The sequence below is a fragment of the Phodopus roborovskii genome, unplaced genomic scaffold, assembly GCF_943737965.1.
Source record: "Phodopus roborovskii unplaced genomic scaffold, PHOROB, whole genome shotgun sequence".
Classification (NCBI taxonomy): domain Eukaryota; kingdom Metazoa; phylum Chordata; class Mammalia; order Rodentia; family Cricetidae; genus Phodopus; species Phodopus roborovskii.
Window position 1 is genome coordinate 14353608 of NW_026126459.1, and position 17039 is coordinate 14370646.

At 38.2% G+C, this 17039-nt stretch overlaps 1 protein-coding gene across 1 annotated transcript in view; it reads right to left on the minus strand.

Annotated features, from left to right (window-relative positions):
• Cpne8 (copine 8) overlaps nucleotides 1-17039 on the minus strand; it is a 180782-nt gene that overhangs the window by 103847 nt on the left and 59896 nt on the right. Inside the window, exon 5 of the mRNA XM_051189672.1 lies at nucleotides 12799-12838. Coding sequence (XP_051045629.1) covers nucleotides 12799-12838 — 40 coding nt within the window. The remainder of the gene's footprint in view (nucleotides 1-12798; nucleotides 12839-17039) is intronic.

Consider the following 17039-nt stretch of genomic DNA (forward strand, 5'->3'; position numbering starts at 1 on the left):
TTTGTATTCAGGAAATGACAATTGTTAACATTAAGACAAGTGATAAGACCCAAGCCAAGGTTGCAATGAGTGGTGGGCAACATATTTGAACTGTCCCTGCATGGGGTAGAGCTGGAGGCAGAGAGTGGGGAAAAGCCCAGAGACTTAAAGGTTCACCCTAAATCTAGAACTCGGTGACTGAAGGAGGGCTATACTATTTTAAAAACATGGGACCTTTTGAATTGGTTTCTAAATATGCAAAACAATGTAAATCCTTATTGTAATTATTAAGTTAAATCCACATTTAAGTTGCATGCCATTAGCATAGATATTTAAAATATGGGAGTTGAATAAACCTAAAACTTCCTAGACCTTCCAAATGTGTGGTGTTTAGAAAATAATCGCTGTGCTGAGTAGCTGCAGCAAAACCTTTATGGAGCATTCTAGAACTGTTTACTAAAAAATATTTCTATCAGCAAGCTGCTGCAAAAACATGTTAAATGTATTTGGTCAGTGGAATACTTGGGCTCAGTAAAAGCTGTATGCTATTGCAGAAAAGAAAAAATAGAAATAGGTACCACCCTACACACCCACCAGCAAACATAGGAGCATCATTATTGCTTTACAGAGAGAAAATAAAAACAGTTAAATGTGTGCTACAACATGAACCTACAAGTATTCTTCCAGTTTCCTTGTTCTGCCCCCTATTTACAGCCTCCCTGGGTTTACTCTGCATTTCCAGGTCTGTATAGTCTGTATCAAGCAACACATTCACTACCCACAGAGCAAAAGTCAACACATGATATTTACTAAGCAGTCACGGGGTGGGAAACTTCTATTCAATGTGTGTTTTAGCTGGCTTAATGGCTCACATCTGCTATGCATTTTACAGTACACTCAAGTGTAAATAATTAGTGTCTTTCAGTGGGTATTTTTAGGTATTTTTGGCTGTATGTAGAGATGGAAATAAAAACAAACTACACCATAAACTGTCTCCCTGCTTCTTATGCTGATGCTGTGACCCAGTTGTGGAATCATTATAATTAGGTTGTGATGCTATTTCCAAAAATAAATATAGTCCCTTCTATAATTCTAACCCCTACAGACCAAATCCAGCCTAGAGAATCTCAGGCAGAAGAGAAACACTTTAATGTATGATATAATAATGGCTACTGCTTTCTCCCCCAAATGGCCATGAAAACAGTAAATGTTTATTAAATTCATTCTTTAAGTAACAGTCTCATAATGTATGAAAACCATTCTGTTCATGCCTAGGATTCATTGAAGTTTAAAATGTATCCAGCTATTACACTCTATATGGCTGGTGCCAAAACTCAAAGAGCGATAAAAAGAGGAGGGGAGAGAGCAGGAGGGATTAAATAACAATAAGAATAAAAAGCAGCATACAGCCAGTGTGCATGCTCACATTATTCCCACAGAAATCTGTATCTAGATTTGTTATAACTAAATGACTCAAGTCCCTGCAACCATGCCTCTGCTGATTATACACAAACTTATTAGTTTCTCTCTTCTTTCTCAGATCTACACACAGTGTAACATTCTTAATTCTTTAGATTTATTATTTTAATTATTTCTGAGGTGTGAATATTTACTGATCTGCTGGCCTAAATTTTATTCTGTATTGTAGCTTCATACTTGTCTGTATTCTCTATGTGCATTACATTTCTGCTCTGAGCATTAGAAATTCTACAAATATGAGAAGGAAGCTCTGGAAACAGTGAGATGGCTCAGAAGGTGCTTCCAGCCAACAAATCCCTGGGACCCATAGGGCAGTAAGAGGGAAATGACTCTAGTCAGCTGTCCTCCAACATGCACACTATGGTGCATGCATGTGTGCAAGCACACACAATAAATAAAAATATTTATGTATTAAAGAGATACTCACTTTGCAGCAAAAGCTGATTTTGTCTTTTTGGGTACAAATACTAATGGTTCCTATGTGATTTATTTGGATCTCTCTTGTAGTGGGATATTTGACACTATGTGAAAATGTATTGCTGTCATCGGTGTAAATAATAGCTAGGCAGGAGGTATAGATGGGACTTGTGGGCAGAGGGAGAAAGTGCGAGATGAATCTAGGTGCCCATTAGATGGTGCCAATGAGACATGGAGGAAGTTAGACATACAGAATGAAAGAAAGGTATAAGGCAAAACATCAATTAATATAAATGGGTTAATTTAAGTTATAAGAGCTAGTGGGACAAGCCTAAACTAAGGCGGAACTTTCATAATTAATACAAAGTCATTGTGTTGTTATTTGTGAGCTGGTGGTGGATAATAAAACTTGTTTCTCTTTCTCCCTCTCTGTCTCTCTCTCTGTCTCTCTCTCTCTCACACACACACACACATACACACACTGAGTTTATAGTGCATAATATGCTACCATTGAAGGTCTCTGTTTTCTGCATTCATACCCAAACTGAACCATGCGCCAGTATCTCTATACTTCAGTAGTCCGATCTACAAGATGAACATAATTCCTACTTCATGGATTCCTGGGAAGATTATTTAAGAAAATATCCCTATACAATATATGGAAAGCACTTACAATAGCTATCTGAGACATAACCCTCTTATCCCCTGGTATAGAACATTATTATATACTCATAATGTCTTACTACTAGAATTCAACACTGGGATACTATAACTATCTAAATACCATAGTTTTACTTCCTGTCCCACTCTGCAGACATGGAAGGTCACCATAAGTGCTATAATGCAGTGCAGATGTGTCTTGCACACAAACTCATCCTACATATTTTACATATACGCACACACATGCAGAAGGGTGTTTGGAAAACACTGGTACAACAAATATATAAGTATTATTTCTGATTTTTACACTACTGACAACAAAAACACAGCACAAACCTAATACTAAGCAAATTCAGAAGCATCTCACAGAATGATCTCTTTCTCTCAACAGTTCTACTAAAGATAACTCGGAAATGGTTTTCTTACTTTATCCATGACTGATACATACTTGAATACATAATATCCCTAATTAATAGGTAATTTAGGTAAAAAGTCAGTCAGTTGTTATGTTGATAGTCACTTTACTTCAACAAATCAACTGGGTTAGTCAACCATTAGATTTCTTCACATGAGTCATCATTTGCTTTTATTCATTTTTGAGTTCTAATTAGCTAATTTTGAACACATCTACACAAATGGTCAAAGAAAGAAATGAATGATAAAAATGTCTTGTATTTGTAGTATTTTAACTTCATGTGGTAAAACTGAGGAAACGAAAACTCCTATCCATAAAGATGATATCACTGCTATTACCTGCTAAGATCTATTGCTGGAACATCATAATATTTTAAACGTCATTTCTATTTAACTTCTAGAAATCACATCAATCACTATATCAGTTATATCATATACTGCATTCAGCATGGCAACCACTTGCAATAACTAAACCAAGCATTACATCATTTCAGTAGTGGTTCTTAATTTTTAAATAGTTACTGGCACAATCATATTATTTGGGAGATGAGAAAACTCAACACTGAACAAATGAAGTCAATATTTCAGTAGAAATTATTGGTCACAGTTTAATAATAGAGAAAGCAGCCTTTTCCCCCTTCACATCCAAGGTTTTCACATTTAGTAGAACACTGATGAACCATAGAAGTTAATCTTCTTTCCAATGCTCTAAAATATCTAAACTAACTTACAAAGAAAAGTTTAAAAAATTTCCCCAACTAACTTCATTTATTTTTCCTTTATGATTTTAACTTATTTTTGTCATTCTAAGAGTGCAAATTAAGGCAATTAATTAAGGCCACTGAGTGGAAATTAAGGTGTCAACAAATTGGCAGTCACTGATTAAAGTCAATCCACTTTTAAAATCATCACACATATATAATATACACTTTAAAAGCAATACAATTTACAACTCTAAGACACTTCATGTGTAAGATGGTAACTCTTAGAAACACATTATCTTCAGCAAAACACTAGATTGTCAACAAAACTATCTGAAATATATACATATAGTATATAGAAAGCTGGTATGCCAATAACTAGAAGATTAAGACTACTATGAAATACTAGTAAGTATTAAGTATGAAATACTTTAGTGTTACTAAGTTATAATATTAATCATGTAACATTATCAGTAAGACTTCTATTGATACTAAGTCCTGAATAAGAGCTAATTCTCCACATAAACCATTCCATCTCATGCACATTAATGAGTAATGAATTAACAGTCATCCGACTGAGATCAGGTGGTAAGTAATTCTACATATGATTCAAGAGCCTAAGGTAGATTCTAGCATTTACAAACATGGAGATAGGAAACTTAATCTAAATATCTACTGTAAGTACTTTAAGTATGTTTATAAGGCTAGAACTCATCATCTGACATGAATCCGAAAGCTTTTTATTCTCCAGATATCAGAGGATAACATGGGGGACAGTTAGACAAGGACTCTTAATGGTGAACATAAAGACAGTATGGGAGAGCTACAGTATAAGGTATGCAAAAAAGTGGAATTAGGAGTTACACTGGTTTAGAAAAGTGACAGTGCATTTGCTCCCAACTCTCATCACTGAAGGTTCTTCTCTACCTACCCCAGCAGATAGAGACTATTACAGAAAGCCACAAACTGGTCAAAACGCAGAGGTCAACTGCCCAAGGGGTGCCCATCCCAATTGCTATTGCCACAACTATACCTAAGGCACAGGGAACATAGCAGAGAGGGGAGTGAAAGTTTGTAAGAGCCAAAAGAACCCAAGTCTGCTATGAGATTGTGTGTTCTGTATATGTCATGGAAGCTGCACCTATGAAATCTATAGCAAACCTGGAAAATGACAACATGGGATGGCATGCCAACGTGCATGAGGGAAATTTAACCTTGCCTTATCCATAGATCAAGAGCTACAGACAATTATCAATTGCTGAAAGAGTTATTCATCCTCAGAATAACCCTCTTAAATGGTTATCTAATACAGAACCTGGAAGCAAACTAGATGCCCCTCAACTGAAGAATGGATAAAGAAAATGTACATTTACACAATGGAGTACTATTCAGTGGGGAAAAAATGGAATCATGAAATTCACAGGCAAATGGATGGAACTAGAAGAAACCATCCTGAGTGAGGTAACCCAGACACTAAAACACAAACACGGTATGCACTCATTCATAAGTGGGTATTAGATACAGAGGATATAGAGCAAAGGATCACCGGCCTACAATCCACAACCCCAGAGAAGCTAGAAAACAAGGAAGACCCTAAGAGAGACATGCATGGACCCCCCAGAGGAGGGGAAAAGGACAAGATCTCCTGAGTAAATTGGGGTCGGGGGAGAGAGGTAGAAGAAAGAGAAGGGGAGAAGGGGAGGGGGAAAGATAACATGAGGGGTCAGGAAGGTGGAGTTGGGGAAAGAACAGAGAAGCACAGCAAGAAAAGAGATACCTTAATAGAGGGAGCTTTTATGGGTTTAATGAGAAATCTGGCACTGGGGAAATCTCCAGGAATCCATAAGGATGACCCCACCTAAGAATTTAAGCAATAGTGGAAAGGCTACCTTAAATGCTTATCCTCTATAAAGAGATTGATGACTCCCTTAAATGCCAACCTAGAGCCTTCACCCAGTAGTTGATAGAAGCAGAAGCAGAGATTCACAGCTAAGCACTGAACTGAACATCTGGAATCCAATTGTAGAGAGAGAGGAGTGATGAGCAAAAGGATCAAGACCATGCTGGGAAAACCCACATAAACAGCTGTCCTGAGCAAGTGGGAGCTCATGGACCCCAGTCTGACAGCTGGAGAACCAGCATAAGACCAAACCTGGCCCCCTGAACATGGGTGTCACTTGGGGGGTTTGGGCAGTCTATAGGGCCTCTGGCAGTGGAACCAGTATTTATCCCTAGTACACGAATGGGTTTGGAAGTCCATTCCCTATGGAGGGATACTTTCTCAGCCTAGATATATGAGCGAGGGCCTAGGTCCTCCCCCAAATGATGTGACAAACTTTGATGATCCTCCATGGGAGGCCTTACCCTCCCTGAGGAGTGGATAGGGGTGGGATGGAGGGGGTGGTGGGGGGAGAGGAAGAAGGGAGGGAGAGAGAACTGGGATTGGCATTTAAAATAAGATTGTTTTAAATTTAAATAAAAATTAATTTTTAAAAAGAGAAAAACAGTGGTGGAAAATGTTGATTCTGGCTAAGCTCTGTCTACAAGATATCTAAAGGTTTAGTTCCCTCAAGCCTGTCATCTTATTTTCTCCATGTTTATTCTCTTTAAAGTACCCAAAGTCCTAAGTCTCTCAGTTGGTGTTTTCCAGACCCCTGCACTTCTAATCTTTGAACATCACTTAGCCAATGTCTGCATTTACAAGCGTACTGGGGGGGGGGTGTCTCAACTCAAAATCTCTTTACCACATGTCCCTCACTCCTTATCCCTGGCCTCTGTCACTTCTGCAGCTCACTGTTTACCCAGGCTCTCTCACTAATACTCCAGAGAGCCACACAATGTCTCTTATTTTACATCTAATAGGGAATTCATCTGTAATCAAACAGCCATAATACATTCCAGATGGGATGGCTTTTACCACTTCAGTGGCTTTAATTGTCAAATGTGACTCATGCAGTCAAATTATGACAGATTCATAACTGTTATCCTTAATTCCAATCTTGCTTCTCTGACCTCATTCTTCACTCCAGCGGGCACACATCATTTAAATGCATAAATCAAATCACATCACCCTCCAGTAGCATACAACAACAAAATCTCGAAATCTTTAGAAGCATGGCCTATAAATCTCTTCATCCCATATTTATATGCCCCTTTCAAATGGAATCTTCAGACTGTCATCAACATTCACAAATGGCCACAGCAGTACACTACAACCTTTCCTGCCTCAACAACGTTGCATTGCTCTTTTCTTTTTGAACTAGAATGCTGTCTTACTAAAATTTTCAGTAGTTCCCCTCCCCACTCTTGTAAACCATATACTCAATAAGGACATAGTCATGAGAATGACAATGCGGCCATACTACCTGGTAGAAAGGAATCTCAGATTGTTGCTGCCCATATCTCTTTATCTCTTTGTCTCTGTCTCTCCTCTCTCTCTCTCTCTCTCTCTCTCTCTCTCTCTCTCTCTCTCTGTGTGTGTGTGTGTGTGTGTGTGTGTTATGCCCCATCGGTATCTATCAGTATATGTGCTATAAGGAAAAGAACCCATTTCAATCATTTGTTTGCATCTGTGTGCACTGAATAAATCTGCCCACCCTACCTCCACAGTGGCAACGTGCAAGCTGTTGGAGATGGGTACTCTTTGAACTGTTCGCTCTCTGCTCTCAAGGCAAGAGTTGACTAAAATACATTCATTGCTGAAATGGCTATACAAATACACACATTAAATTCAGTTAAATCATATGTAGATTAATTTAGTGTTATGGTTTTAAATGAAATGCTCCCTAAGGTGTCATCTGAACACTGGTCCTCACATAGTGGCTCTGTTTTGCAATGTTATGGAACCTTTCAAGGAGAGGTCCCTAAAGTTTTCCTGGGAGTGGGCTTTGAAGAAGTATTACCTGTGCCTATTTCTCTTCAAGCTCTCTGCATCCAGGCCAGTTGCCATGATGTAACTAACTTTCTACTGCTTCCTACCAAACACAAGCTCCTAACAACTATCCTCCCTTATGTCACTTTCTTCAGTTATTTTGATTAATTTTGGAAGGTAGTTAGCCTCAGAGATGAGAAAAGTAATCACTGCACTTAGCTTTACATTCTAACAAAAGAACCTTGTCCCATTTGTGAACCTACTCCTAGGAGAAAGTACACTTCATGGCCCAAGCATTTAATTTTCAATTAAAATTATGAAATAAAAGTAACCTACAAGGAAGAAGTTTACATGCATAAAAATTAGGGGCTGCAATTGAGACCATACATGCCTGCAATGAAGATTAGTGATAGATGGCCAAAGGAAACCAGTGAACTATCACCATGTCTGAAAAAAGAATTTCAGTGGCACCTTCAGAAGTCCAGCAAGAGAACAAATCATTTTGGCTTGCCTCTTGGCTATGCATTGTTATACACTGTACAGCTTTAATGTCATATAGTCTGCAATACCAAGAGGAATCATAGGTGCACCAACTATGAGCCTATTCTTAACCCTTTCGTGAACTGCTGAGCTTATGAAATTAAACTACATAAATCAAAGTGCGGGATGTAGCTCTGCAAGCAACATTGAAATGACTGGGCTCACAAGTCCTTCAGGGAAAGTGATGTTTTATTCTCATTATCTAACACCTTTGGAAGAGAATACTTTAGTAAAGGTATTTATCCAGAGAACCATAATAAGAATCAACCACACGGTAAAATGAGACCCTGAATTTCATCTCCCTTCACCCAGAACTGCCCCTCTGAAATCTTTTGAACTGTCAGAGAAAATCATTTGTATTCTGCTGGTGTTTTGTGTAACACTATTGCAAACCAAAGTTACAGGTCCACTTTCTATCTTCATCTTCCCTAGTATTATTATGAAGTTTTTGCTTTGGGGGGTCAGAGTTTCACCGTGTGGCACTGGCTAGCCTGGACCTTTCTATGTAGAACAAGCTGGCCTTAAATTCAGATAGACCCACCTACTTCTACTTCCTGAGGGATGGCACATGCCACCACATCCTACTAAAAAAGATTTTTTTTAACTCAAAATCCTTAACTATAAGATGCCAAAAAAACCATTCTAATAAGAAAGTCCTTCCAAGATTAATAAAAAACTAAAATTTTAAAACTGAAGATTTTAAAATCTGTTTCCAGGAAATGATTTGCTACCAAATCCCTTTTGCAAAAACAAATGAGTGATTTCACTCCATCTAGGGATTTGTGCAGTTATCAGTATTTTTAAATGACTCTGGCATGCATTTCACTCTGCAGAGTTGGCAGGTAGACAGTTCTGCTATTAAGGGATCATCTCTTATAGAATAGACCTAGCTTGCTGATTGGTTCCTCTGATCTTTGAAATGTATCATAAATTTCTTGGGGTTAAATGCACTATGTGCTTTTTAACCTAAAATATGCACTTCAATGCTTTCAAATAAGAACGTTTTTCTATCATTGATTTCTAAGAAACCCAAGGTAATCATCTCCCGCAACTGTTATAATAAATCGAACCCACATATCTTTTTGCTTTGGACATGCTTTACTCACTTGGAAACTCGGGCACTTATTAACTCATTAGTGTTGTCTACTGAATATGCAGTTTTTATAATTTTTATTGGACTTATTGTGTGGTGTGTGTGTGAGAGAGAGAGAGACAGAGAGAGAGAGAGAGAGAGAGAGAGAGAGAGAGAGAGAGAGAGAGAGAGAGAGCATGTGTGTCAAACTCAGGGCATCAGACCAACACCTTTATCTGCTGAGCCATCTGCTGGCTCCAGAATATATTTTCAATATACTGTATGGTAATGAAGAACATTCAAATAATATAAATTGTGGGGACTATAAGAAGAGGCTATATAATACTTAAGGAAAAAGATAATGAGAACTAGCAAGGAATGCAAGAAGACAGAAAGATTTCTTTTACCACTTCAAATGTGTGTGAGTTGAAAAGGGTTTAACAGTGAATTAAATATTGGAAGGAAATTGAGGAGGAATTAGGTTCCCAAAGAACAATGACAGAAATAGAAAGATAATGAACTGTAGGCTTTTGATCTTAGATTTCAGTAGAAATCTAAGTACTAGAAAGTATTTAACAAGCAACTGATTATTGGGTTTGTTTGTGAGTTCAAAATCAGTCTGTCCAGAATCTCACAAGACATAGAAATGTGAGACCCATCCTGAAGAAACTTACATAGTGAGCTGAGAAAAAAAAATGCAAAAGAAAACATGAAAGATATTAATATTAAGACCTTGGGGGTAGAAGATAAACTTTAGGTTAGGATGAATCTAGAGAGGAAGGTTCTCGTGAAATTTAGGGAAAATGAGTAATTATTTCCTGGTAGATAAGGGTTAGTTCTGTCCAAATGGATAAGGACACATTTAATGACAACTGGGGAGTGGTCACTAACTTGATCACATCAGGGTACCTTCAGAAATAAAACTAGAATCTGGTTAGTTGAAAAGAGCAAAGTAAAGAAAGAAATCAGGATGAAATTCCAGGATGGCTAGTCAAAATGAATGATGAGAAACAGAAGGTAGAAGAGGAACTATGAGGACAAAGAAGTGTCCAATTGAAAATGTGAACTTTAGGGATTATTACTTTTATGATTACATGTGTATGTATGTATGCATGTATATATCTGTTTGGATGTATGTGTATGTGAGTACAGGTGACACAGAGAACAGGAGGTCTTGATCCCCAAGGAGCTGGAATTACAGTGGTTGTGAGCCACCCAATATGAGTGCTGGGAGCAGAACTCAGGTCCTCTGCAAGAGCAATTTATACTCTTAAGTGATGACTCATATTTTCAATTTCACAAAGCATTTTAAGATGAGAGAAGCATAACACTATGTTATGAGGAGAAAAAATTCTATAAAAGGAACATTTGAAGCAAATATACTCAATCACACATTTCAGATGGCATATATTTTGTATCATAATATTTAATCCTGTTTAATGTTTAATCCTTGAAAGAAGATATATTCACTCATGTCTGAGGCATATACACCTCATATACTTTCTTCTTTGAATGCAGGGCCACTATGGTGATGGGGACTACATTTTAGCACTTTCATCCACACTCTCCAAACTTCATCTCCATGGAAATGTCTCTAACTACTCAGGTATTACTCTCTCTGAAGAGTGGTTTGACCTAAAGCAAACAATCAAGAAACAGAGACATTATTTCCCAGGTAAATGGTAACTCATTCTATGCCCAATAAAAGGGAAGAAAGCCTCTTCCCCATGTATATAATAATGGGTAAACACAGACATATGGAGAATAGGAGCTTAGAAAAGGCACCGAAGAGAACAATCACATGTCCTCAGAAGGACAGGGAAGAAAAAACAGCTTTGTCAGCCCACTCTCCGGTTCCCACCTTCAAATCTGATATCCAAAGCCTTGCCTCATATCCTTGAGATGCTCCGGATCCATTTGAATGAGTGATTCTACTCTTTCTTTCCAACAAAACAATCATATCTAGAAGTTATTGGTTCTTTTCCTGCTTCTTTCAAGAATATTTAGAAAATTTCCAATACCAAGCTATGCAAGCACATTCACAATGCCCAGTCACAATGCTATGAGCCCATCATAGAGAGCAACACCTTCACAATGTCCAGTCATGATGCTATGACCCTATCACAGAGCAAAAACATTCAGGATGCCCAGGCACAATGCTACAAACTTGCAATAGAGAGCAAGTCATTCTCAATACAAAGGCACAACACTACAAATTCATTATAAAGAGCAACACATCCTCTATGCCCATTCACAATGCTATGCAGTTATCATGAAAAGCCTGTGGCATGGCCACCACACTGACCTCCACGGATGGGAAGGAAACTGCATATTACAGCATTATCTTTTATTTCTTCACATGATTTTACTATGTCCTTTATTACACAATTAAATATTATACTTCCTTTAGTGAACTAAAAAAAAAGAAAGAGTGATTTTTAAATTTTCTATTACCCAAATCCATCTCCTATATTGTGATTAGCTCTTAGGTTCCTCTCTCCTTTGAATCACAGCATCACTCTCTAAGCTATACCCAACAACTCTATTTAAAGGATATAACAAAGGATGCAGGCATCTTGCTGCCCTCCCAGTGTTGGCTGCTAACCCTACAGCTGCGAACTCTGATTTCGCTTTGAACCTGCTGTACTTTTCAGAACATTGCTGTACCCATTCCTCACGTAGATCTCAAATTATGCTTTGAATGTGAAATGTCCCTCATATGCTCATGTATTTGAAAAACTGGTGTCCAGTAGGTGGCTCCCTTTGGGAAGGGATCTTGAGGGAATTGGAGCCTTGTTGAAGAGTACTTCATTGAGATAGCCTTTAGGGTTTCACAGTTTGGTCCTACCCCACCCCCACCCACTCCTGTTCATGGGTGAAATGTGATCAATTACTGCTGTTTGGCACTCAGCCTGCCTCAGGCTCCTGCTGCCATGTCTTCACTGCCATTCCCTATAGAACTGTAAACCCAAACAAGCTCCTTTCAACACTAAGTTGCTGTTTGTCCAGGCATTCTATCCACCACAGCAGCAGAAACACAGCCAATAGACTCTGCTCCTTGGTTTGATCTAATTTCAGTCTTTCATGTCAGGAACAAGCACATAAACTAGTGTACCTCACTCTCATCTTCTCTGCTTACCCTGCTTACCCAAGCTCTGGCGCTCTACTGCTCCCAGATTGCATGCCAAGTAACAGTCATGGTCATGGTCCGGAGGAAGGAGACTGGAGAAACAGGCATGGCTTGACCTGGGGATGAGTATGTCTTATACCCTTAGGAAAGCATCATATGAGGAAGTTGTGGTGAACAACTGAATTCTAGGGAAACAGGGCATGACTCTGACGGGAACCCTTGCACCTCTTTGAAGTGGTGCCAACTAAGAAGACCTGATACACTGTGGAGTCTGCTCAACCTGACATTATACAATAATAATTATTCTTTTCTTATATAAGCAAAATGGAAACACTGATCTATTGTATCTATTGAAGGTACTTTCTTTCAAAAATTTCCTTCTAAATGGGACTCACATTCCTTAAAAATATTACTTTTCCATTGAAATCACAACACCTCAAAAGGCAGGGACATACAATTTTTAAATTATAAAATGAGCATAAACATAGTAACAAATAATCATAAAACATATATAATAACAAATATATGAACTTACATGTTTGGATAAGTTGGGACTCTTTGAATCAACATCATACCTGAAAAAAAAGTGTAAAATTCAAATTATTTCTACGAAACATGCCAAAAATAGATTCCTAGAACACACAAACATAAAATTTAATGTGAACAATAACCAGTGAGACATTAGAAGTAACACATTTTAATTTCCAAATAATCCCACTATTGGGTCATTTGAATGCTACATAACATAAGCATGAATACCGTTATTTGAGAAGTTGCAAATTTATCTTTTTCTTTGAATCCATGGTCTTTAAGTGCCACTCAAGTAACTCCTGAATCTCTTTAAAATGGAAAATTCTTGTCTGGATATCAAAAATGAGCAGGTCTTGATAATAGGCTCTGTACATTACACGCATTGTAATTCTTATCTAATAGCTTAAATGCTGTTGCTAAAGGTTGAAAACTCAGTGGAGTAACAGAAACTACCTTTTCGCAATCTCAGGACTTAGAGAAGCAGTGTTTTATGTAAACAGAAATGAATTTTGTAAACAGGTATTTACATGAGAATATGATAAGCTTTGGCTTTAACCAGTTGCTACTGGACATAGATGATCTCTTACAGAGAACTAGGATGACTCCATAAACTGGAGGCCCAAGTTGCCTCAGTGTGCCAGGCTCTTTAATAAGACCATATTGCCCTGACACTAGCCCTTGTCCTACCTAACCAAATCCTTTCACACGCATGCATAACTTCTTATTAGAACTCAAGGCCACCTTTTAAGGTTAAAGTTTTCTCTCTCATCTTAATAAAATCTTTTCCCAAAACATCCCAGTTAGTGACAGAAAAGGGAGAGAAAGGAAAAGCAAAGTTCATTGAGTGTACCAGTATGCATTGTGTGCCTAGTACACCCATTATAGCCAGTATGCCCAATACACCAAGTGTGCACAGTATTTGCAGTGTGGTCAGTACCTTCAACTCCAGTGTGTCCAGTGTGCCCAGTGTACTCTGAATTCCCAGTTTACCCAGTATGCCCATGCATCCAGTATGCCAATGTGCCTGTTAATACCAGAATGCCCATTAGAGTCATGTTCTTCCAGGTATCCAGGGTATACTGGGCACACTGGGTACACTAGACATACAGAACATATTGGGCATACCAGGTACACTGAGCATAACATTAATACTGAGCACACTAAAAATACTGGTTATATTGGGCACACTGGACATACAAGGGACATTAATGAAATGAACCACACTTTCCCTTTTCCTTTTTCTACTTTTTCTTATTGATTGTGATACTTCCTTCTCTGAAAAATATGTTTTAAGTGAGGAGAATCTTTAACTTACAGTCTCCCATTTGAGTGAATCTTAAAAGTTACATTTCTAACAAAGAGGAATAGATGTTGATTACAGTTATTTCTATATTTGTAGAACTGGAACTATCATCCAAATTTGAATCTTATTCTAAGTGTCCAGGATGAACAGCTCAAGAGCTACCAATGGAGTCAAACCAGTACAAAGCCCATTGACAGTCTAGTACCCAGTGACCGGTCCAGTATTCCTAAAGGGACAGACCATTCTCTCCTGTGCAGGGTTAAAGGGGAGTTTCCTTCATGGTGTGGAGTTGGCTTCAGAATGTAGGCTGCCTGTAAGGAGAGGAAGACAGATCTTGCCTAGTCTAAGATGGTATATGCTACAGGATGACCTTTATGTTTGCTGTGAATATATGTTGTTCTAATTGGTTGATAATAAAAGCTGTTTTGGCCTGTAGTAAAGGCAGAATATAGCTAGATGGGAAATCCAAACTAAATACAGAGAGAGAGAAGGGTGGAATCAAGATACACATGAGCAGCCACCCAAAAAAAGAACATCCCAGAATACAAGTAAAAGCCATGGCAATACATAGATTAATAGAAATGAGTTAATTTAGATGTAAGATCTAGTTAGTAATAAGCCTAAGCTATAGGCAAAACAGTTTGTAATTAATATTAAGCTTCTGAGTGATTATTTAGAAGTGACTGTGGGAGAGGGTAGGTCAGAAATGCCTCTGTTTACCCACCCTTAGGGTACCAGTAGAGGAGAACATCAAGAAAAATTCTAGGAAGTACTTTCTGTGAGCTGAGGCTGCTTCATGGATCACTCACTAGGAGAATGAGTAAGAGGCTTTCAGTGTCCCTAAGTTGGTGCTTAGAGAAACTCTAGATTTTCTTGGAGGATGAGAGCACACATCTCTATGTATCAACACCCTCTCCCTTCCTGTGCTTCCTTTGCTCAAGAAATACTGGAACAAGTGGGAGGAGAAAAATCAAAGAATTTTTAAATATAAAGTGCCCAAGACAAAGGAATAAGATGGTTCTACTAAACAAAAGTGGTTGAAGGTTCACTAAATTAGAACTTCACATTGCTGTTACCCAAATTACCAAGGGAGATTGGAATGGACACACTGGAGCCATTGAAACAAATGAAACAAATGATTTTCCCCACAAAAATGTTGAAATCCTTCAAAGCAAGAGTGTATTGATGTTACATATTTCATGATTACTGCCATCTGACAGATCAAGACATATTTTACCGGGTGAGTCAAATCTAGACTCATGAATCTCTTTTGGGGGTTTGGGGTTTGGTTTCCATGAGAATAAAAGGATGGAAAAGATCCTATCTTCTCTGTCCTGCACCCTGGCACATCTCACACAGTGACTGGGCATTTCCATGTGTTGCTCGGAGTCACTGTGGTACATGCAGCCTTTTCTACAATAATAAAGTTTTCAATCACACCAATATTTTATTTATGGGACAGCCATATTATTTGAGTGCTTGGAATAATAAAAATAAGCATCAAAGCTTTACACATTAGCTCCATGAGAAAAGTGGATTCTATGATGCAAAACTGATAAATACTAAGTGCATATAAATGTCAATCACAACCAGAACAGCAAAAGGTACATGGCATAATCAGAATGGCAACAATATCAGTGGTATCAGGGGTACAGGCAAGCTCTCTCTACCTATCATTCTTCTATTGGTCTGTCTATCTATCTATCTATCTATCTATCTATCTATCTATCCATCCATCCATCCATCCATCTATTATTTATCTATCATCCATACATTATTTCTATAATCCATCTACCTATCATCTATCATCTAGCTAGATAGCTACCTATTATCTATGTACCTATATCTTTACCCTTTCCACCTTCCCTTCTTTCCTAAATTTTCCTTAAGGACTGAAAAACGGCACCATCTTTTATAACATGCACTTGCTAAGATGATATGCTTCCATTTGTGGCACTGAACCCAGGAAGTCCATCACACAAGCAAGAGTTCCACCATGGAGCCCTAGAGAACAGATGACCAAAGCTGTTTTACTTATGTTTCTCTGATTCTGTACAAACAGCAGTATTGCTTTATCTTCATTCTCAACTTCCAGTCACTTAGGAGATATACCTCTGCATGCACTTCTGAGAGTGTCTAATCAGGCTTAACTGAAGAAGGTAGAAAACCCTTCCAGAATATGTGTTGCCTGCCTCAAAGGGGTGGGGCCATGAACTAAATGCAAGAGTAAAAGAGAAACTACATATTCCTGTGTCTGCTTCTTGGTCAGTGTCACAGATCAAGCCGTTTGTGCCAACATGTCATCCATACCAAGACAGACAGTGTTCTTCTGAACTGTGAGCCAAAAAGAACCATTCCCCCCTTAGTTTGCTTTGTAAGATATCTTGTCACAGCACAGCAACAAGAATATATCACTAGAAATTAACTAAATCCAAAAACAATTCAGAAAGTCATGTGCAGCCATTAGCTGTTTACTTCACACTGGTGGGTGGTGTGCTATGGATGGATGATGACAGCTATTTCACAATGGTGTACTATGGATGGTTGATGACTGGCCACTTAACAATGGTGTGCTATGAATAGATGATAGCTGGCCTCTTCACATTGGTATGCTATGGATGGATGGTTACCACTTCACACTGGTGTGCTATGGAGGGAACATCCTTGCAACTGTTTGCCAGCCACCACATGCTAGTGTGCTGGGTGGGAATGGGTATTATTCAATCAGCTGCCAGTGTCAAGGCATTGGAAGGTGTGAGCTCAGCTCTCTGAATGATGAGAGTTAGAAATCACACTTGATTTTTCATATGATACTTTAGTCCATTCATTATTTTCTACATTGTCTAAAATTGTCATACATTTTTTACAGCCAATACACTTAAATGAGAAATTTCAAGTCAATCATGTGTATTATATACATATGTATGTAACTGATGAAGTAA